Source organism: Vitis riparia, chromosome 11 (genome assembly GCF_004353265.1).
Source record: "Vitis riparia cultivar Riparia Gloire de Montpellier isolate 1030 chromosome 11, EGFV_Vit.rip_1.0, whole genome shotgun sequence".
In the NCBI taxonomy this organism is placed as follows: domain Eukaryota; kingdom Viridiplantae; phylum Streptophyta; class Magnoliopsida; order Vitales; family Vitaceae; genus Vitis; species Vitis riparia.
In genome coordinates, this window is record NC_048441.1 from 5,139,914 (window position 1) to 5,162,253 (window position 22,340).

The 22,340-nt window shown below is 40.9% G+C and overlaps 1 protein-coding gene across 1 annotated transcript in view; it reads right to left on the reverse strand.

Annotated features, from left to right (window-relative positions):
- Nucleotides 1-22,340, reverse strand: part of LOC117925002 (galacturonokinase) — a 71,478-nt gene that overhangs the window by 45,426 nt on the left and 3,712 nt on the right. Inside the window, exons 5-6 of the mRNA XM_034843779.1 lie at nucleotides 4,966-5,119; nucleotides 4,060-4,125 (exon numbers count right to left, since the gene is read on the reverse strand). Coding sequence (XP_034699670.1) covers nucleotides 4,060-4,125; nucleotides 4,966-5,119 — 220 coding nt within the window. The remainder of the gene's footprint in view (nucleotides 1-4,059; nucleotides 4,126-4,965; nucleotides 5,120-22,340) is intronic.

Genomic DNA, 22,340 nt, shown 5'->3' on the forward strand with positions numbered 1-22,340 from the left:
TCCAAAAGAAACCTTATTCCACTCTTTCAAATTAGCTTTAACAAATTGCAATCTCCTCATGAACTTGTGACCTTCCCACCCATTTCCTTGAAAACCTCTCCACCAACTTCTAAAGCTCTCCTTGAAACTAGAATGTTGCAACCACATATTCTCAAACCTAAAAGGTGTTGGGCCCCACTTGAACCGGTTGGTATCCAAAACAATCGGCCAATGATCCGATGTCCTTCTAGGAAGAGCTTCTTGAAGGCTTTGAGGAAAGAATTACCCCCACTCATTTGAGTAAAGAAAATGATCCAATCTCTTACACACAGGAGACTCTTGCATATTTGACCAAGTAAAAGATGCGTTCCGTAAAAGTGGATCAAGCAATTCACATTCTTTTATAAAACCATCAAAGTCCTTCATGCTTAAAGTTAAACTAAAACCACCCAATTTTTTCTGAACTTCTCTTTATGACATTAAAATCACCGCTCACACACCATAACGGAAAAGATAGGCCAAAAATGTCTAAAAGCTCCACCCAAAAATCCTTCCTAAGTAAGGGGTTGTTTGGGCCATAAACTACAGATAGCCAAAGAGGTCCATATCCATCCAAAGCAAACTTGACTGAGACCGAGAAGGATCCTATTACCACCTCCTCATTGCACAGTTTTTTAGAGTCCCAAATAATCAAAATCCCACTTGAAGCCCCGCACACCGGAAAAGCAGCCCATTCCTTATTCTTGACCATCCAAACACTACCCACAAACCTTCTGTCACACTCCACCTTTTTTGTTTCCTGAATCATCACAACATCCAGATTCTCTGACCTCAGAAAATCTTTAGCCACCCTTCACTTATTCCTTGATCCCAAACCCCTAGTATTCCAACTGATTATTTTCATGGAGAAACCTCACAGACCCTAAACCACCAAACCAGTTCCAACAGGTCTCATATACCTGTGGAGCATCTACTCTTCCTCCTGGAATAAACCTTAATATCCAGAGAACTTAAAACCTCACACACTTTATCCATTTTCCTGGGAGACAGGCCATCTATTTGGAACTCGCCACCTTGGCTAACTGTAACCAGGTTGGAAACCTCCTTTGGCAAAATGGGTTTAGACTTACTGGGGTTAACACTCTCGAACATCAGGTTTGAAGAAGCAAATTGGACCTCCGCCTCATCACGGACAGGATTGCCATCATATTTTTTATCAAAAGTGCCAACAACATCTTTTTTAGAAAAAATTTCAGAAATTACTCGATTTTCCATAGGAGACTGAGAATGAGAGACTGAACTAGGAAGATCTGGACCAAAGGGACTCGGCATAGGAAGTGCCAAACCACAAGAAGGGGTAGAAGAAGACTCAGGTGACTGAGAAAGAGAAGACAGGCATACCTCCAAGTTTTCCACTACCGGCATTTCACAATTCCCTTTAAAGGCTGAGCCCTTTACCTCTGATTTCTGGATTAGAAGGTAAAGAATTGTGATCGAAAGGGAGTTATGCATAGGAAACCAGAATATCTGACGCCAACCTCTACGAATTCCGCATTGGCAGCTCAACACTAAATCAAAATGATTCCAAAGGTCCTCTTTCAATAAATTTATTCAAAATTCTAGTATCACTCCTGAGAACACTGATGTTGAAAATCCTGCAGTAGCTGAAAATGAAGCACCTCCTATAATTGAAGTGTCAACATATTCTAGGAGAAAGCAGCCTAAAGTTTCTTTGCAAGATCCAACTATTGACTCTAAAACAGGTAATGGAAAAGGTAATCAAAATCTCACCCTAAGTAATGATCTAGATTTACCTATTCCTCTCAAAAAAAGGAACTACATCTTGTGCAATTCATCCTATTTCTCAGTTTGTGTCCCTACAGAACCTCTCACCTCAATATAGGGCCTTTACTACACAACTGACAATCATGCAATTCCCTGCAACCATTGAGGAAGCTCTAAGCTTGGAACTATGGAAGGAGGCTATGAAAAGAGAAATGAAAGCATTAGAGAGAAACAAGACTTGGAAGATAGTGGTTTTGCCAAAAGGATGCAAGACTATGGATGAAAATCGATTTATACCATTAAGTATAAAATTGATAGCTCAATGGAAAGGTACAGGGCAAGACTTATGGCAAAAGGTTACACAAACTTATGATGTTGATTATCAAGGCACTTTTGCCCTAGTAGCTAAGATGAGCATCATCCAGATTTTATTGTCTCTAGCAACAAATCTAAACTGGTCATTGCAGTAATTTGATGTAAAGAATGCATTCCTCCATTGAGACTTGGAAGAGGAGGTATTTATGAATGTTCCACCCAGTTTTTCTTATAAAAAATGGTGTGACAAAGTCTGCAGGTTAAAGAAATCTCTGTATGGGCTTACTCAATCTCCAAGGGTCAAGTTGGAAGGTTTACCAAGTCCATGGTGAGAAGAGGTTACAAAAAAGTCAAGATGACCACACGTTATATATCAAACATTCTACTCATGGAAAGGTATTCACCCTAATTGTGTACAAATATGATATTTTGATTACTGGAGATGATTTAAGTGAGATTGAGAAACTAAAGTCTTATTTAGCAGCTGAATTTGAATTAAAATCTACTAAGTCTTAGATTCTTCCTAGGAATTGAAGTAGTAAGATCAAAATAGGGTATTTTTATATCCCAACAAAAATTGTGGTGGATTTACTTAGAGAAACAGGATTAGTGGGGTGCAAGTCAATAGAAACACCAATTGTGGCCAACCACAAGCTTGAGGACATAAAGGAGGAACCTCTTGTTGACAAAGGATTTATCAGAGGATGGTGAGGAATCTCATTTATCTCTCACACACCAGACCTGATATTTCTTATGCAGTTAGTGTTGTGAGTCAATTCATGCATTCTCCACTAAAATCTCACTTGGAATCGTGTATAGAACTCTCAAGTATCTCAAGTCTTCTCTAAGCAAGGGAATTTTATACTAGAATAATGGAAATCTCCGATTAGAGACCCACACTGATGCAAACTGAGCAGGATCCCTAATTGATAGGAGATCTACTACAAGGTATTGCCCTCTACTTAGAGGTAATCTTGTCACTTAGAGGAGTAAGAAGCGAAGCAATCAGTGTTGGCTCAGTATAGTGCAAAGGATGAATTCAGGGCAATGGCCAAGAGATTTGTGAGTTACTTTGAATTAAGATAGTGCTTGCAGATCTTAAAGTAAAGACTCAAGTGCCTACGATGGTATTTTGCAACAATAAAGCCTCTATAAATATAACACATAATCCAGTGCATCATGACAAAACCAAACAAGTAGAAATCAAACGACACTTCATCCAAGAAAAAATGGACAATAAGCAAATTTGTACTCCTTATGTTGCTTCAACTAAGCAATCGACCAACTTTCTCACTCAATATTTCATCAATTCTTGGACAAGCTTGACATGCAAAATCCCTTTGCATCCACTTAAGGTTGAAATTTTACCATATAAAGTTCCTAATAATCTTAGGAAATCTCCCTAATCTTAGGAAATCTCATTATCTATAATTTTGTTCCTTTCCTTGTATCATATCCTAAATTTTAGTGATCCTGTAAATACACAGGGTCATGACCCTAGAATTATGCCTAAACAGAATACGTAGTTTCCTAGAATATACTACCAGCTGTGTATATATCCTTCATTTTCATTTTTTTTTTTTTCACTTTTAACAATGAAGTTACTTCTTTTTCTAGAAGAGTAAACAGGATTGTACAAGGACATGCAATGGGAAATAACACCTTAAGCAACACCAATTGACCTTTTGAAAACCAGGAGAAATCAGTTTGCCCATTTAATCTTCTTGTATTCTATGCCCTATTCACCAAAAAGAAAAAAATGAAAAAGGCCAGGCATTTAGATTCTTGAATCAGGAAGTTTTGAAATGCTATCAAAACCACACAAAAATAGAAAATAAAAAATAAAAATACTGGTTCAACCACAAGAAATGAACTAGTGATGTATTTAACCATATTTCACAAACCAAGCATTTCTTGGTTACCTAAGATGCTAGAATAAAGCCAGAACATGAGTAACTGAAAAAGGAAGCATCAACTTACAGCAGCAGAAGAGCTAAGGCCTGAACTGTCAAGTCCCTCGGAGCCATTGATGAACCCTATAATACCCTGAAATAATTGAAATGGAAGATTATATACCTGGAATCAAGGGTCCCATATTTCCAGAAATGACAAAATATGTTACATATTAACTACATCCAAAAAACAAAAAAAAATATTCAAACATGTCCAAAAGAGTTGACATTACTTCAATGAAGGTCAAAAAACTTTCTAACTGGAAACCTTGAAGAAACAAAACTAAACAAATATAAAAACTACAAAGGACTCCAGTATTTTGGAAAGGAAAGTTTCTGGAGTTCCTATATGCTGGTCCCACTAAAAGTTTGAACTCAAACTAGAGATTCACAAAAAATAAAAAATAAAAATTTGGAAAACATGAAGTAGAAAGGAATTTTCCATGTTCTAAAAATATTAAATAGTAAACTGGGAACAATTAAGCTGTAATAACAAACCCATGACTGAACCAAATAATCCATATATGCAAAATTACTAATATACTCCTGCTAGGAATATAATAAAAATCCTATACAATGAAAATCACAAATGAACCCAGTTTTCCATTTCTGGTCAATGTGATCAGCATTGGTTTGAAGAAGCATAAAGAAATTGAACCCGAAAACCAAGAATCAAAAATGAACATTTTCCACTAGATTTGGTTAAGCAAGATGCCCATTCCTAAACAAACATGTAAAATGGATAGAAGAACTTGCCAAAATCATCTTGTCCTAATTATATGCTTCCAAAAAGACTAAACAGAGCCATAAAGATCTATTTACATGTGGTATATGGGAACATTAAGGTATTTAAACTTGGGCTTTCAATATATGGCACAAGGTCATCATATATTGATAATAAAGTCCCAAAAAGAACGATGGGCATATCACCAACCTGGGAGAGATGATTCTCTCTACTTTGTAGAGCATACAGGGCTCCTCTGGCATACCTTCCCCAATCACATTCTTCCTTTGATTTGGATGAACCATTTGTAATGATCTTGTCATTTTTCAAAGCACTATGCCTTGGGTGCTGAATTTCGTCAACTCTGTAGAACCAGAAAAAAACAAAAAAAAAACCAAATCTAATTTCATTATATGCCACATGATAGAAATAGTGTAAAATCTACCAACATGATCCATAGCTAATCTCTATAAGGATGATTACATTACAAGTTGCATTATCTGGGAATATAATGATAAGTCCAGAGCATTCCAGCTTCTATTGCAGGTTGTTTCATGAGTGCTAAAAGATGTCTTTAGTTAATAAATAAATATAAATACAAATAAAATAATTCAATCAAAAAAACCAATATCAGACACCGCATTAGACACTAAAATGCGAACTTAATCAGAAGGCAAATAATTGAGAGATGCTATTGTAAAGTGAAACAGATTCCTTTTATTGAATCCACTTAGCCAACATAATACAGGCCATATTGGTACAAACTACTCCCTGTGGAACAAAGAAAAGTATAGGCATAAATTTAAAAAAAAAAAGAAGAGGAACTCTCCTGTCAACCATGGCACGAACTGTTTACACAGAGAGAACCAAATCATGTTCTTTCAACTTCCTCCCTGGGAGCTCAACTCAAATATTCACCTACTTTTCTTTTTTCCATAAGATTCACAAAAAGGTGGCTGTTTTCTGTATTTCTCTCCAATTTCATTTGACAAACCTACCATACCAGCTCAAGATCACCTCCATTGTTGGTCTAGGACAACTCATGCTACACCAAAAGGCCAAATCAATCACAGATCTTGGGCCACTAAGCAGTGGAGCAATAAATAATAGATAGATCCGACACCTCTGTTGCACATGCAACACCAGTTTGTGAGAGACATTCTTCTCATCAACTGGTCAACGGTCAAGATCTTCTATTATTACTTTTGAGATTGGAAACTTGATATTTGCATTTCATGGAGTTTTATAAAAATAAAATAGAAGATTTGAGTGAAATATTCCTTATTTGGCTAACTACCATTAGATATCGCCAGTCCTTCCCCAACTAAGCTCCTAACAACAAATTTGATCCACAAAAAGTAACCAAACACCTCCAGCTCCCAATCATGAAGGTTCGTGATGAGATTAATGTTACAGAATTTCCCTGTTTCCAACTATTAACAATGATCCACTACTTTGCCTTCTCAGTTTCTAAATACCATAAATCTCTGGAAAGCCCATCTTCAGCAGGTTATCATCATACCACAAAACATCTCAAAACCTCACCCTTTGCCCATCCCCCACTGCAAAATGAATAAGTATCTAAAAAATGTCCCACCATCTCCATACTCTTCCGTAGTCCCCTCATGCAGACCCCTCACTTTCCCTGAGCAACAATTCCTATTCCCTAACCTTCATGAGTTATACCTCCACAGTGCGCACATCTTGAAAGTCATTTTTCTAACAGTGTCTTAGTTAGCAGATTCAAATCTATCTTCTCCACTGTGACAGAGCAAGGGTTTTATGGCATCTTCTATTCTCCCTTTTTGGCGTGTTGTGGGTGCTCCCTTCTTCGGTTAGAGGGACACTTTTAAGATGGCAAGGTTCTTTTGTGGGTAAAAAAAGGAAAAGGGCATGGTGGGCACCCTTATGCCTTTTTTGAACAATTTGGTAGGAAAGAAACAATAGGGCATTTGAAAATGAGGAGTGGGTAGGTTCAAGGGCTTAAATTTTCTTTCCTTTGTAATCTTTGGGTGTGGTGTAAGTTGCATATAGTTCCTAGTCCTCTTTCCACCATAGACTTTGTGGACTGGTTGGGTTCGGGTTGAGGGTGGTTGTTTTTTAGTATCCCCCTCTGTTTTATCTGATGCCTTTAGTTGTGTTTTGAATACTTCCTAATGTTCCCATATATTTTGGAGTGTTCTTTTGATGTTTCTCTTTTATAAATTTCTACTTTTTTTTATAGGAAACAACAAATATATATATTGATAGAAAAAAGAAGTACAAAAGAAGGATGAGGAATCCTCCCCCAAAGATAAAACTAAACAACACAATAAAAGAACAAGAAACTACACTATGAAAACTACGAACAAGCTCTCTTGGCCAGACCATCCCATTGGAACTACACACTGCTAGCCAATCTAGTTGTAACACATTAAGGGGAATGCCCTTAAAAACCATGGAACAAAAAGCCCAAAGAGAAGCAAAGAACTGAAAGGAATCCCATAGATTCTCTAAGTTCCTAGCTTTGTCCTCAAATATCCTAACATTTCTTTCCCGCCACACAACCCAAATTAAAGCAATGCATGCATTTTGCCACAAAACTATCCCTCTCTTGGAAATGTCAAAGCCTTTATAATTGATGGACATCATGTCGGAAATGCTTCTCGGAGGAACCCAATCCATCTTGGCTAGCTGAAATAATATGTGCCACAACCCCATTGCCAAAGAACAATGTAGGAAAAGATGATATGTTGATTCTCCTTGCCTCATACACAACTTACAAATGTCAGGACTAAGAGCTTTGTATGGTCTTCTCAGTTGTAGCAAGTCATTAATATTTACCTTCTTGTGTGCCACTAACCAGACAAAGGACTCGACTTTAAAAGGGACTTGAGAATTCATACAAACTTAGTAGGGAAAAGTGGAGATAAATCGGGTATTTGGAACAAGGCTATAAAGAAAGACTTGACTGCAAACAATCCTGAAGAAGATAAAGACCAGGATCTCGCATCTGAAGCCGAAGTGGATAAATGCATACAATCAAGAGATCGCATGAGACATTCTAGATCTTCTATCTCATAATCTGAAAGATTACGACGAAAGTTAAAGTTCCAAGAGAAAGGGCGAGCAGAACCAAGAATTGAAGATATAGGAATATTTTTATCCGTGACTACTCTAAATAGTCTTGGATGTTGGGATCTCAAAGGCTGGTCCCCCCATCACAAATCTTCTCAAAAGCGAATTCTTTCCCCATCTCCTACCACAAACCGAGTATACTTGGAAAAACCCTGAAAGACTTGTGCAATAGCCTTCCAAGGACAACAATGTGACCATCTAACTTAAGTGTTGGCATCCCAACCATTGGAATGTGTCCCATAAATGCTTAGTGTTGAAATTTGGCATTCAAAGTTAGGGTTTTTTAATTTAGGAAAGTATTTTAGGAATAAAGAAGGAGAGATCATTTAGGATGATTCAGTTTCCTAATTTTAGGAGAGAATCAAGCTAGATTGATTTTTCTTATTCAATCAGTTGTGTATATATATGTGTATGGTGTGTACCTAAATAATCAATAAAAGGAATTCAGAAATTCTTCATGGTATCAGAGCCAGTTTTCTGAAACCCTAATCCCTTCTGGCCACCTCGTATTCAGGCCATCATTCATTCCGGCCAAATCTCTCTGGCCATCTCTCAATCCGACCATCTCTCATTCCGGTCATCAGTCCCTGTTCTCATAGCCAAGGGAGAAAACGCTTTCCGATCGGTAATCGTCGTCAGAAAAACATTCACCGCCGGCGAACTTTTCCGGCGAACTTTTCAGGCGAACTTTTCCGGCGACGGTTTTTTTTTCACACCGCAAGGAGCGTCTGGAGGAGATCTACAACTTTTCCAAAAACACCGGAGCCAGAAAACCATCCACGCGCCGCCCACGCGCGTTTTTTCCGGCCGGCGACTGCATCTCACGCGCCGGCGCGTGAGGGCGCGTGAGCCACTTTCCGGCGACGCGCTTCCTACTCCAAGATCGCCTGACGCCGACCAGCCACCCTACGTACCTGTTTCTGCCATCCAAGCCCTGCACGTGCCTCTTTTGGGGTCTTTTTGCCTCCGCGAGCCCTCCGATCAGCTTTTCCGACGTCCTCCGGCTATTTTTCCTCAACTCCAATCCCTGCACGTGCCTTGGGAAGTGTTCTTCTACCTTTCCGGTCCATGACGAAATACGGAATGGCATCATCACAAGTATCCAGCGTCACGTCACCAGAATTAGGAGGCAGATCTGAAATTCCAAACCTTGGTGGTAGTGATTCCTCTCCTATTCTCATCACAGGACACAAATTAAATGGCCATAACTACTTACAGTGGTCACAATCTGTGTTGCTGTTCATTTGCGGTAAAGGAAAGGATGAGTACCTCACTGGAGAAGCAGTCATGCCAGAAACTACAGAACCGGGTTTCAGGAAGTGGAAGATTGAAAACAGCATGATCATGTCATGGCTTATCAATTCCATGAATAATGACATAGGTGAAAATTTCTTGCTGTTTAGGACTGCAAAGGACATATGGGATGCAGCCAAAGAAACTTACTCAAGTTCTGAAAATATTTCAGAACTTTTTCAGGTTGAATCAGCCCTACATGACTTCCACCAAGGAGAGCAGACAGTTACTCAGTATTACAACACACTCACAAGGTATTGGCAGCACCTTGACTTATTCGAGACTCACTCATGGAAATGTCCTGATGATGCAGCAACATACAGGAAAATTGTGGAACAAAAGAGACTGTTCAAGTTTTTCCTAGGACTAAACAGGGAATTGGATGATGTTAGAGGCCGAATCATGGGCATTAAACCCCTGCCAAGTCTCAGGGAGGCTTTTTCAGAGGTTAGGCGTGAAGAAAGTAGAAAGAAAGTGATGATGGGATCCAAAGAGCAACCTGCCCCAACATTGGATGCCTCTGCCCTTGCGACTCGATCATTTAATAGTAGTGGTGGAGATCGTCAGAAACGGGATAGGCCTTGGTGTGATTATTGTAAGAAACCAGGCCATTATAAGGAGACTTGCTGGAAGCTTCATGGCAAACCAGCTGATTGGAAACCAAAGCCACGGTCTGACAGAGATGGCAGAGCACACGTGGCTGCCAACTCTGAGAGCACCTCTGTTCCCGAGCCGAGTCCATTCAACAAAGAGCAGATGGAGATGCTACAGAAACTATTAAGCCAGGTTGGCAGTGGCAGTACTACCGGTGTAGCCTTCACTGCTAATCGAGGAGGAATGAAGTCGTGGATAGTGGACACAGGTGCTTCTGATCACATGACAGGAGATGCTACCATTCTTCAAAATTACAAGCCAAGTAATGGTCATTCATCCGTCCATATTGCTGATGGTTCAAAGTCAAAAATTGCCGGGACAGGTTCTATAAAACTTACTAAAGACTTGTATCTTGACTCTGTTCTCCATGTTCCAAACTTGGATTGTAATCTTTTGTCCATTAGCAAATTGGCCCGTGATCTCCAATGTGTTACTAAATTTTATCCAAACTTGTGTGTTTTTCAGGACTTGAAATCGGGGAAGATGATTGGCAGTGCTGAACTGTGTTCCGGGCTCTACCTCCTCTCATGTGGTCAATTCTCAAACCAAGTTTCTCAAGCAAGTTGCATACAGTCTCAGAGTATGTTAGAGTCTTTCAATTCTGTGTCAAATTCTAAGGTCAATAAAGATAGTGAGATTATAATGTTACACTATCGCCTTGGTCATCCTAGCTTTGTTTACCTTGCAAAATTGTTTCCCAAATTATTTATCAATAAAAATCCAGCATCTTATCACTGTGAAATTTGTCAGTTTGCAAAGCATACTCGAACAGTCTATCCTCAAATCCCATACAAACCTTCGACTGTTTTCTCTCTAGTACATAGTGATGTGTGGGGTCCCTCCCGGATAAAAAATATTTCTGGCACTCGATGGTTTGTGACATTCGTTGATGATCATACACGGGTAACATGGGTTTTCCTTATGAAAGAAAAGTCAGAGGTCGGGCACATTTTTCAAACCTTCCATCTTATGGTTCAAAATCAATTCAATTCCAAAATTCAAGTCCTCAAGTCAGATAATGCAAAGGAATACTTTACTAGTAGTCTCAGTACTTATCTTCAAAATCACGGCATTATCCACATAAGTTCTTGCGTTGACACCCCACAACAAAATGGGGTGGCTGAACGCAAGAATAGACATCTCTTGGAGGTTGCCCGGTGCCTTATGTTTTCCTCTAATGTTCCAAACTATTTCTGGGGGAAGCTATTCTCACAGCTACTTATTTGATTAACCGTATGCCATCCAGAGTGCTTACCTTTCAATCCCCACGTCAACTTTTCTTAAAACAATTTCCTCACACCCGTGTAGCCTCTTCTGATTTACCACTCAAAGTATTTGGTTGCACGGCATTCATTCATGTGTATCCTCAAAATCGTAGCAAATTTGCTCCTCGAGCGAATAAGTGCATTTTCCTAGGGTATTCTCCAACCCAAAAAGGGTACAAATGCTATTCTCCAACCAACAAAAGATTTTACACCACCATGGACGTCTCTTTCTTTGAACATGTATTCTTCTATCCCAAATCTCATGTTCAGGGGGAGAGCATGAATGAACATCAAGTTTGGGAGTCTCTTCTTGAGGGTGTACCTTCTTTTCACTCAGAGTCACCAAATCCTTTTCAATTCGCGCCCACTGAGTTGTCCACACCCATACCGTCATCAGTCCAGCCATCTCCTATGACCATCCAGTCTCCCATGCCTATTCAACCTATAGCCCCACAACTTGCTAATGAGAACTTACAAGTTTACATCAGGAGGAGGAAAAGACAGGAATTAGAGCACGGATCACAGTCAACATGTGGCCAATATATTGACTCCAATTCAAGTCTTCCTGAAGAGAACATAGGTGAGGATAGGGCTGGAGAGGTGTTAATTCCCAGCATTGATGATTCTACTCTGCCGATTGCATTGAGGAAGGGTGTTAGGAGATGTACAGATCACCCAATTGGGAATTATGTTACATATGAAGGGCTATCACCATCTTACAGAGCATTTGCTACTTCTCTTGATGATACTCAGGTTCCAACACAATACAAGAGGCATTAAAAATTTCAGAATGGAAGAAGGCAGTACAAGATGAGATTGATGCACTTGAGAAGAATGGGACGTGGACTATCACAGATTTGCCGGTTGGGAAGAGGCCCGTGGGGTGCAAGTGGATTTTCACCATAAAATACAAAGCAGATGGATCAGTCGAGAGATTCAAGGCTCGTTTGGTAGCTAGAGGGTTTACGCAATCCTATGGGATAGACTATCAAGAGACTTTTGCTCCTGTTGCAAAACTGAACACTATCAGGATTCTTCTCTCATTGGCTGTCAATCAAGATTGGTGCTTGCAACAACTGGACATAAAAAATGCGTTTCTAAATGGTGACCTAGAAGAGGAAGTCTACATGGAAATACCACCTGGTTTCGAAGGAAGTATGGCAAAGAATTAGGTTTGCAAACTCCAAAAATCCTTGTACGGCCTTAAACAATCTCCCCGAGCCTGGTTTGATAGATTCACAAAAGCAGTCCTGAAGCTGGGCTACAAACAAGGTCAGGCTAATCATACTCTATTTGTCAAGAAGTCTCATGCCGGGAAAATGGCCATATTGATAGTCTATGTTGATGATATTATTCTATCTGGGAATGATATGGAGGAATTACAGAATTTGAAGAAGTATTTGTCAGAGGAGTTTGAAGTTAAAGACCTTGGAAATTTGAAATATTTCCTTGGTATGGAAGTGGCTAGATCAAGGAAGGGAATTGTAGTCTCTCAAAGAAAATACATACTCGATCTTCTTAAGGAGACCGGTATGCCTGGATGCAAACCAATTGATACTCCTATGGATAGTCAGAAGAAACTTGGTATCGAGAAAGAAAGTACACCGGTAGATAGGGGGAGATATCAGCGGCTCGTCGGGCGCTTGATTTATCTCTCACACACTCGGCCAGATATTGGCTTTGCAGTGAGTGCTGTAAGTCAATTCATGCACAGCCCCACTGAGGAACACATGGAAGCAGTCTACAGGATTCTTAGATATTTAAAAATGACACCAGGGAAAGGTCTATTCTTCAGAAAGACAGAGAACCGTGACACTGAAGTATACTCAGATGCGGATTGGGCAGGAAACATCATTGACAGGCGGTCCACTTCTGGATATTGTTCTTTTGTTTGGGGAAATCTTGTTACCTGGAGGAGTAAGAAGCAATCCGTTGTAGCCAGAAGTAGTGCAGAAGCTGAGTACAGAGCTCTTGCACAGGGAATCTGTGAAGGGATTTGGATAAAAAGGGTTCTTAGTGAACTGGGGCAAACGAGTTCATCTCCAATTCTGATGATGTGTGATAATCAGGCAGCTATAAGCATAGCAAAGAACCCGTGCATCATGACAGGACCAAGCACGTTGAGATTGACAGACACTTCATCACAGAGAAGGTGACTAGTGAGACGGTTAGATTGAACTATGTTCCTACCAAGCACCAAACCGCAGACATCCTCACCAAAGCTTTACCTAGGCCTAACTTTGAAGACTTAACTTGCAAGCTGGGATTATATGATATATATTCTCCAGCTTGAGGGGGAGTGTTGAAATTTGGCATTCAAAGTTAGGGTTTTTTAATTTAGGAAAGTATTTTAGGAATAAAGAAGGAGAGATCATTTAGGATGATTCAGTTTCCTAATTTTAGGAGAGAATCAAGCTAGATTGATTTTTCTTATTCAATCAGTTGTGTATATATATGTGTATGGTGTGTACCTAAATAATCAATAAAAGGAATTCAGAAATTCTTCACTTAGAATGACCTGATGCCACAGAGTTGTACTCTCCCTAGGATACCTCCACAACCATTTCCCTAAAAGAGCGAGATTCCTTAAAGAAATCTTCCCAAACCCCGATCCCCCTTTTATCCTCGGCTTACACACTACATCCCAACTAACAAGATGATCTCTTTTACCTTCCCCAACCCCTGACCAAAGGAAATCCCTTTGCAATCTCTCAATTTTTGCAGCCACTGAAGCGGGAATCTTAAACAAGGAGAGAAAGTAGCTAGGAATGTGGGAAAGGCATTAGTGGATAAGAGTTATCCTACCACCGAAAGATAAGTAAGTCTTTTTCCACCCATCTAATCTGCTCGAGATTCTCTCAATCACTGGATCCCAGAATCCACAAGCAATTGGATTCCCTCCCAAAGGAAGACCCGGGTAGAGTATAGGCCAATCAGAAGCCTTGCAGTCAAGCAACAAGGCCAACCTACAGAGATGATTCTGATCAAGGTTGATGCCAAAAAGATTACTCTTGTCAAGATTAACCTTAAGCCTAGAAATTTGCCCAAACACTAACAATAAACTCTTGAGAGTTTGCAGTTCTTCTACACAAGAGTTAGAAAAGAAGATAGTATCATCTGCGAATTGCAGATGGGACACCCTTGTTCTATTCCTACCTACCCTGAAACCCTCTAACATATTTCTTTCCTCAGCTCTCAACATCATCTTGCTCAACACATCTGCAACAATAGTAAACAGAAAAGGGGATAAAGGGTCACCTTGCCATAATCCTCTAGATGCCTTGACCCAACCTTTAGCATTTCCATTCACTAGAATAGCATAGAAGACCGAAGACAGACAACCTCTCATCCAATTCCTCCATTTAGGACTAAACCCCTTCTTTTCCAACACGTGATCCAAAAAATCCCAATTCACATGGTCATAAACCTTTTCAAAGTCAATTTTGAAACTCCTTCCTCCCCTGATCCCCTTTTCTCATCCACTATCTCATTGGCTATAAGAACTGCGTCCAAAATTTGTCTCCCTTGAACAAAAGCACCTTGAGTAGAATGGATAGTTTCATATAGTACTCCTCTTAATCGCCCTAATAGGACTTTGGCTATTACCTTATAGAGACAAGTGATCAAGCTAATAGGTCTAAAATCTGAAATCTTCTTTGTCTAGCTTTTTTTGGGCAAAAAAACTATGAAGGAGACATTGATGCTTTGATTAATAATCCCGCTATTGTGAAACTCTGCAAACACCCTCACTAAGTCTTCCTTGATCACATCCCAACAATCCTGAAACACTGCAATGGTAAAACCATCAGGCCCCGGCGCCTTATCCCTATCTAACTGAAAAATGGCATTAAAGATCTCTTCTTCGACAAAAGGGGAATCCAGCCTAGAAACACTCTCTTCTAAGATAGGGGACCAATCTATGCCTTCTACTCTCCAAGACTCTCCAGGAGGACTCAAGTAAAGCTTTTCAAAATATAGTAAGATCTCCTCTGTGATGCTCTCGGAATAATCCAACATCAAACCTCTTTCATTCTCCAAATACTTGATGAAATTCCTATTTCGTCTGCCGTTAGCCACTTTGTGAAAAAACTTTGAATTGCAATCCCTGTCTTTAACCCATTTCACCTTAACTTTTTGTCTCCAATGAATTTCTTCCCTCAAAATTAATTCCTCTAGCTCCCCTTTTCTTAAAGCTCTTTGAGCTTAAAGATCAGAAGAAAGAACCCCTTCTTGCTCAACGGCATCAATGTTGGCTACTTCATCTAAGATGCTTTCTTTCCTTTCCTTTAGCATTCCAAAAGAATTCTTATTCCAATCTTTCAATTTTGCCTTAACATATTGTAGCTTCCTCATGAACTTGTGACCTTCCCAACCATTTCCTTCAAATTCTCTCCACCAACTACTAAAGCACTCTTTGAAACATGGATGTTGCAGCCACATATTCTCAAACCTAAAAAGGTGTTGGGCCTCACTTGAAAGGATTGGTATCCAAAACAATCGGCCAATGATCCGATGTCCATCTAGGAAGAACTTCTTGAAGGCTTTGAGGGAAGAAAAACTCCCACTCATTTGAGTAAAGAAACCGATTCAATCTCTTACACACAGGTGACTCTTGCATGTTTGACCAAGTGAAAGGGACGTTCCCGTAAAGGAGGGTCAAGTAATTCACAATCTCTTATAAAACCATCAAAATCCCTCATGCTAGAAGTAAAACTAAAGCCACCTAATTTTTCTGAACTTCTCCTTATAACATTAAAATCACCGCCCACACACCATAATGAAAAAGTAAGGCCAAACAAACAACACCATAAATTTCTACTTTTTACCCATCAAGAAAAAACAAACAAACAAAACCCCTCCCCCAATTCTTAGGAGAGCACACCACCATTTCCTCCAAGCCTAATTTTACTCTCATCCTCTAGATCAGCCCATAAAAAATCTCTTGACAGCTTTTCCAATCCCTTACCAAAATTGAGTTGATAACAACAATAAGGTAAAAGGGAAAGAAGGACATTTTTTTTTTATTGGAAAAGACACAAAGATATATTGATAGAAAAAAGAAGTACAAGAAGAAGGATGAGAAATCCTCCCACCAAAGACAACTAAATTACAGGAAAATGCACATAAAACAAACAAACTCCCATTAAGGACCAATCCTTATGGAGTACACACCACTATCCAATCTAGTTGAATCACATTAAGGGGAGTCCCCTTAAATGCCTTGGAACAGAAAGCCCAAAGGGAAGCAAGGAAAACAATAGAGTCCCAAAGGAACTCTGAATTCTTTGCTTTATTCTCGAAAATCCTTGCGTTTCTTTCCCACCACACAACCCGAATTAGAGCGATGCTCGCAGCTTGCCACAAAACTATCCCTCTCTTAGAATTACCGAAGCCTTTAAATTTGATGGACATCATGTCATATATGCTCCTTGGGGGAACCCAATCCATCTTAGTTAACTGAAATAACCTGTGCCACAACCCAATCGTCAAGAAACAATGAAGAAAAAGATGATCTGCTGATTCCCCATGCTTCATGCACAGAATACAAATATCAGGACTAAGGGCTTTGTAAGGTCTTCTCACTTGTAACATGTCATTAGTATTCACCTTCTTGTGTGCCACTAACAAGACAAAGGACTTCACTTTGAAAGGAACTTGAGAATTCCAAACAAACTTTAAAGGAAAGTCCTGAGGAGATCCAGAAGATTGAGATAATGCTAGAAAAAATGATTTGACTGAAAAAAGCCCTGAAGAGGATAATGGCCATAATCTGGCATCTGGGACTGAAGAAGATAGATACAAATCATCAAGTGACCGCATGAGGCCTTCTAAGTCCTCAATCTGAGAATCTGACAGGTTACAGCGGAAATTTAAATTCCAAGAGAAAAGACGAGATGGACCAAGAACTGAAGAAATAGAAATGTTTTTTACACGACTACTCTAAATAGTCTTGGATATTGGGTTCCCAAAGGTTGGTCCCCCCACCACAAATCTTCCCAGAATCGAATTATTTCCCCGTTTCCTACCACATACCGAGTAAACAAGGAAAACCCTTGAAAGACTTGTGCAATAGCCTTCCAAGGACAGCAATGTGACCATCTGACTAAAGTGTTAGCATCCCAACCATTAGAGTGTGAACCATAAATACTTAAAATGACCTGATGCCAAAGAGCTGAACCCTCTCTAGGATACCTCCATAACCATTTCCCTAGAAGAGCGAGATTCCTCCAAGAAATATTCCCAAAACCCAAACCCCCTATTGTCTTCGGTTTGCACACAACATCCCACCTCACTAAATGATCCATTTTGCCTTCCCCAACCCCTGACCATAAAAAATCCCTTTGCAACCTCTCGATTTTTGCAGCCACTGAAGTGGGAATCTTAAATAAGGAAAGGAAGTAACATGGCAAATGGGTAAGGCAAGATTAGATAAGAGTTATCCTCCCCCCGAAGGATAAGTAGGCCTTTTGTCACCCATCTAATCTACTTGAGATTCTCTCAATCACTGGATCCCAAAAGCCACACTCCTTAGGGTTCCCGCCCAAAGGGAGACCCAGATAGAGAATAGGTCATCCGGACGCCTTACAATCAAGCATCACAGCCAATCTTGAAAGATGAGCCTGATCAAGATTGATGCCATAAATACTACTCTTGTCAAGATTGACCTTGAACCCAGAAATGTGCCCAAACACTAACAAAAGACTTTTCAGAGTCTGCAGCTCTTCCTCCCTTGAGTTAGAAAAGAATATAGTATCATCAGCAAATTGCAAATGGGACACCCTAGTTCTATTTCTACCCACCCTGAAACCCTCCATCATATTTCTTTCCTCTGCTCTCATAAGCATCCTACTCAATACATCTGCGACTAAAGTAAACAAAAAAGGGGATAAAGGGTCGCCTTGTCTTAATCCTCTTGATGCCTTAACCCACCCTTTAGCGCTACCATTCACCAAGATTGCATAAGATACCGAGGATAAACATCCACTCATCCATTTCCTCCATCTAAGATTGAACCCCTTCTTTTCTAACACATGATCCAAAAAATCCCACTTCACGTGATCGTAGGCCTTTTCAAAGTCTATTTTGAATACGACGCCTTCCTCCCCTGACCGTCTTCTCTCGTCCACTATCTCATTCGCTATAAAAACCGCGTCCAATATTTGTCTCCCTTGAACAAAAGCGCCTTGAGTATAGTGGATGGTCTCATGTAGAACCCCTCTTAGGAGCCTTGAGAGCACTTTGGCTATTATCTTGTAGAGATTAGTGATCAAACTAATGGGTCTAAAGTCTGATATTCTCTTTGTCAAACTCTTTTTGGGTAATAGAACAATGAAAGAGGCATTAGTGCTTTGATAATTCCGCTCCTATGAAATTCTGCAAAAACTCTCACCAACTCCTCCTTAATCACATCCCAACAATCTTGGAATACGGCAATAGTAAAGTCATCAGGCCCCGGAGCCTTGTCCCTATCCAACTGAAAAATGGCCTTAGAAATCTCTTCTTCAGTGAAAGAGGAGTCTAACCTTAACGCACTCTCTTTCGAAATAGGAGACCAATCTAATCCTTCAACACCCCAAGACTCTCCTGTAGGACTCGTGTAAAGCTTTTCAAAGTAATGTAAGATCTCTTCTGTGATACTCTCGGCATTCTTCAGCACTAAGCCCCTCTCATTCTCCAACTCCTTGATATATTTCCTATTTTGCCTGCCATTAGCCACTTTATGATAAAACTTAGAGTTGCAATCCCCTTCCTTGACCCATTTCACCCTAACTTTTTGTCTCCAATGGATTTCCTCCCTCAATATTAATTCCTCTAGCTCCCCTTTTCTTGAGGCTCTTTGACTTAACAAATCAGAATTGAGACCCCCTTCCTGCTCAATGGCATCAAAGTTAGCTAAATCATTGAGAATACTTTTTTTCTTTTCTTTAAGCTCTCCAAAAGAAAACTTATTCCACTCCTTTAATTTGGCTTTAACATATTGTAGTCTCCTCATGAACTTATAGCCTTCCCATCTGTTTACTTGAAACCCACTCCACCAATCTCTAAAGTTCTCCTTGAAATTAGGGTGTTGTAACCACATATTCTCAAACCTAAAAGGTATTAGCCCCCACATAAATGGGTTAGTATCCGTAACAATTGGCCAGTAATTCGAGGTCCTTCTGATTAAGGCTTCTTGAAGGCCTTGGGGAAAGAGCAGCCCCCACTCATTTGAGTAGAGAAAACGGTCCAGTCTGTTACACACGGGAGACTCTTGCATATTTGACCAAGTGAATGAAGCATTCCGAAGAGGTGGGTCAAGCAATTCACATTCTCTAATAAAACTATCAAAGTCCCTCATGCTTGGTGTTAGACTAGAACCCCCCATTTTTTCTGAGCTTCTCCTTATGACATTAAAATCACCGCCCACACACCATAACGGATAAGTTAATCCATATATGTCAAAAAGTTCCACCCAAAAATCCTTCCTAAGTGAGGGATTGTTTAGACCATAAACAGCGGAAATCCAAAGAGGTCCACAACTGTCCAAAGAGAACTTGACTGAGACCGAGAAAGATCCTATTACCACCTCCTTACTATGCAGATTTTTTGAATCCCAAATGATCAAAATCCCACCTGATGCCCCAGACGCCGGAAGAGCAACCCAGTCCTTATTTCTGACCGTCCAGACACTACCCACAAACCTTCTATCACAATTCTCCTTTTTTGTTTCCTGAATCATCACAACATCTGGATTCTCTGGCCTAAGAAAATCTTTAACCAACCTACGCTTATTCCTTGAACCCAAACCCCTAACATTCCAGTTGATAATTTTCATGGGAAAACACAAAGACCCTAACCTTCCGAGCCAAAACCATCAGGTCTCAATAACCTGTGAGGCCTCTGTTCTTCCTCCTGGAATACACCTTAATGTCAAGAGAGCATAAAACCTCTCGCACTTCGGCCATTTTCCCGGGGGAAAGGCCATCAATAAGGAAATCACCTGAATCCTCCTTATGCGACCTGACAATAGACTCCTTAGGGGTACAGCTCTCGGTCATCTGGTTAGATAAAGCATACTGGTTCTCCTCCTCAACACGGTCAGGGATGTCACCATATTTTAAAGAGTCAACACCACTTTTTTCATAAAATTTTTTTGAAATAACTTGATTTTCCGTAGGAGACTAAGGAAGAGGGACTGAATTGGGGAGATGTGGACTAGAGGGACTCGTCAAAGGAGAATCCAGACTACAAGAAGGAAAAAAAGATGACTCGGGTGGCTGAGAAGAAGAGGGCTGACATACCTCCAAGTTTTTGGCTCCCGATATTCGCAAATCCCCTCAAAGATGAGTCCTTTACCTCTAATTATTGAATTAGAAGGTGAAACCATGTCTAAAGAGCCACGAGGATCAAACCCCACTTGTCTTGTTAGCCCTTCTTTAACTTCATCGCAGCTCGCCGAGGTGTCCTCCTTCGAAAGATTACCAGACAGAGGACATCTAGAGAGAGAATTCACTCTGATTCCTCGCTCCATCTGAAATCCCATCCCAAACTCCTCTTCCATGTTGCGATCTTCACTTGACGACGACGAACCCCGTGTGAAAATAGGCTCACTGCTACACCGATGTCCTTGTCGTCAATCGACGCTTGGAGGGAAGAGGGTGGACCACATCTTCTTTGAAATTGTCGTCTCTTCCTCCTACGTAGCATCTCTCATGTGAACCGCGGGGGCTTTCCCCTTCCTCGCTTCGATTTCTTCCCTTCGCGACCAAACTTCCATACCAAAGGGCTTCGTTCCTCCTAAGTTTTGGCCCAACCCCGACGGGCCTATAAACTTATAGCCCACAGTGGTGTCTAACAGTGGACTAGGGTTGGGAAGGGACTGGGCCTTTAACTCAACAACCCGACCTTCCTCTCCAAAGAAAACCGCGGCGCCGGCCCTTGCACCGCCTGGATAGAGCATCGCGATCGCCTTTGCAGAGGAAACAGCTCGCTGGGGAGAAGGAGACGAAGCCAATGCAGTCTGGTGGGCTTGAGGAGCTTCTGGGCCATCTTGAAGCCCATGATACCTCATCCCACTTTGGGCCCTTATCGTGTGGGCTTTAAAAGAGATCTCATGCTCGGGCCCAATAAAATTTTCTTCTGCTGGGCCCAAGCTGTTCCTTCCCCCTCCATTCTCCCCTTTGTCCGCCAAACTTGTCTTTGATTGTCGATGACGTGCCTGGGGAAGACGCCTCCTTCTGTAGCACTCATTGTCCCTAATACTACCTCGTAGCCCTTCTGCAGCTTTTGACGACTGAGAGACGCAACCTCCCGCTTTCACCCACTCGTTCCTGCTATGGGTTATCTCGGACGTGACAGCGTCGGCTTCGTCATCTTCTCCGGTGACTGAAACTGCTACTGTATAGGACCAGTCCCCATCTTCCACCTCAAGCAATGCTGGTAACACGACATTTGGAAGCATCTCCACCCACAGCTTCGCCCTCGTCAAGTCCTCCAACTTCAAAGTTTCCTTTGCCACCTTCGTTACCCTCCCCCATTTCTTCAAAATGAAATTCAACTAAACTTCATCCCACTAGTGGAAAGGGAGACCTTTCAATACTAACCAACCCCTCCTGAATTTTCCGTGAACCACCATATTTTCCTTAGGCGACCATTTCCTTAGCAAAATCGTCCTTCCTTTCACTGAAAGTCTTCCTTGATCATGAACCCTTTCCGCTCTCCTTGTTGAACTCACAAATAAGCACCCTTTGAAAGCGGAAATGGGATTTATGGACACCATTCCTTTCATACCCATCATCCTCGCAATGGCTCTTCCTTCGTGAGTCCAGTCTTGGACTTTTTCTTGGCTTTCACATATTACAGCTCTGGCCCATTTTCCAGCTGACAGCGTACCTCCAATCCTAAAACCAGCCTCTGCCGCCACTTCTTGCATATGACCGTCCTCCAGTCCTAAAACCAACCTCTGCCACCACTTTTGCATATGAACGTCCTCCTTTGAAAGTGTCCCTATTCATCCGGATATCACCATTCTTCTCCTTCGAAGCTCCTCCGACTCGTTCAGGATACTCTCGCACTGATAGGATCGCCTTCCTAAGATCTTCCCACCCTTTCCTTTTGACGCCGTCGGGGACGACAAGAAATATAAGTTTCCTTTTTGCAACAAATTCTGTAATTTTCATGAACCGCCCTCTATTATTGAAGCATATCTCCATCAAGAGGGTCTTAGTCTTGCCCCTGATCTTTCATACAAAACCCCTGGAAGCCTCCAACTCCATA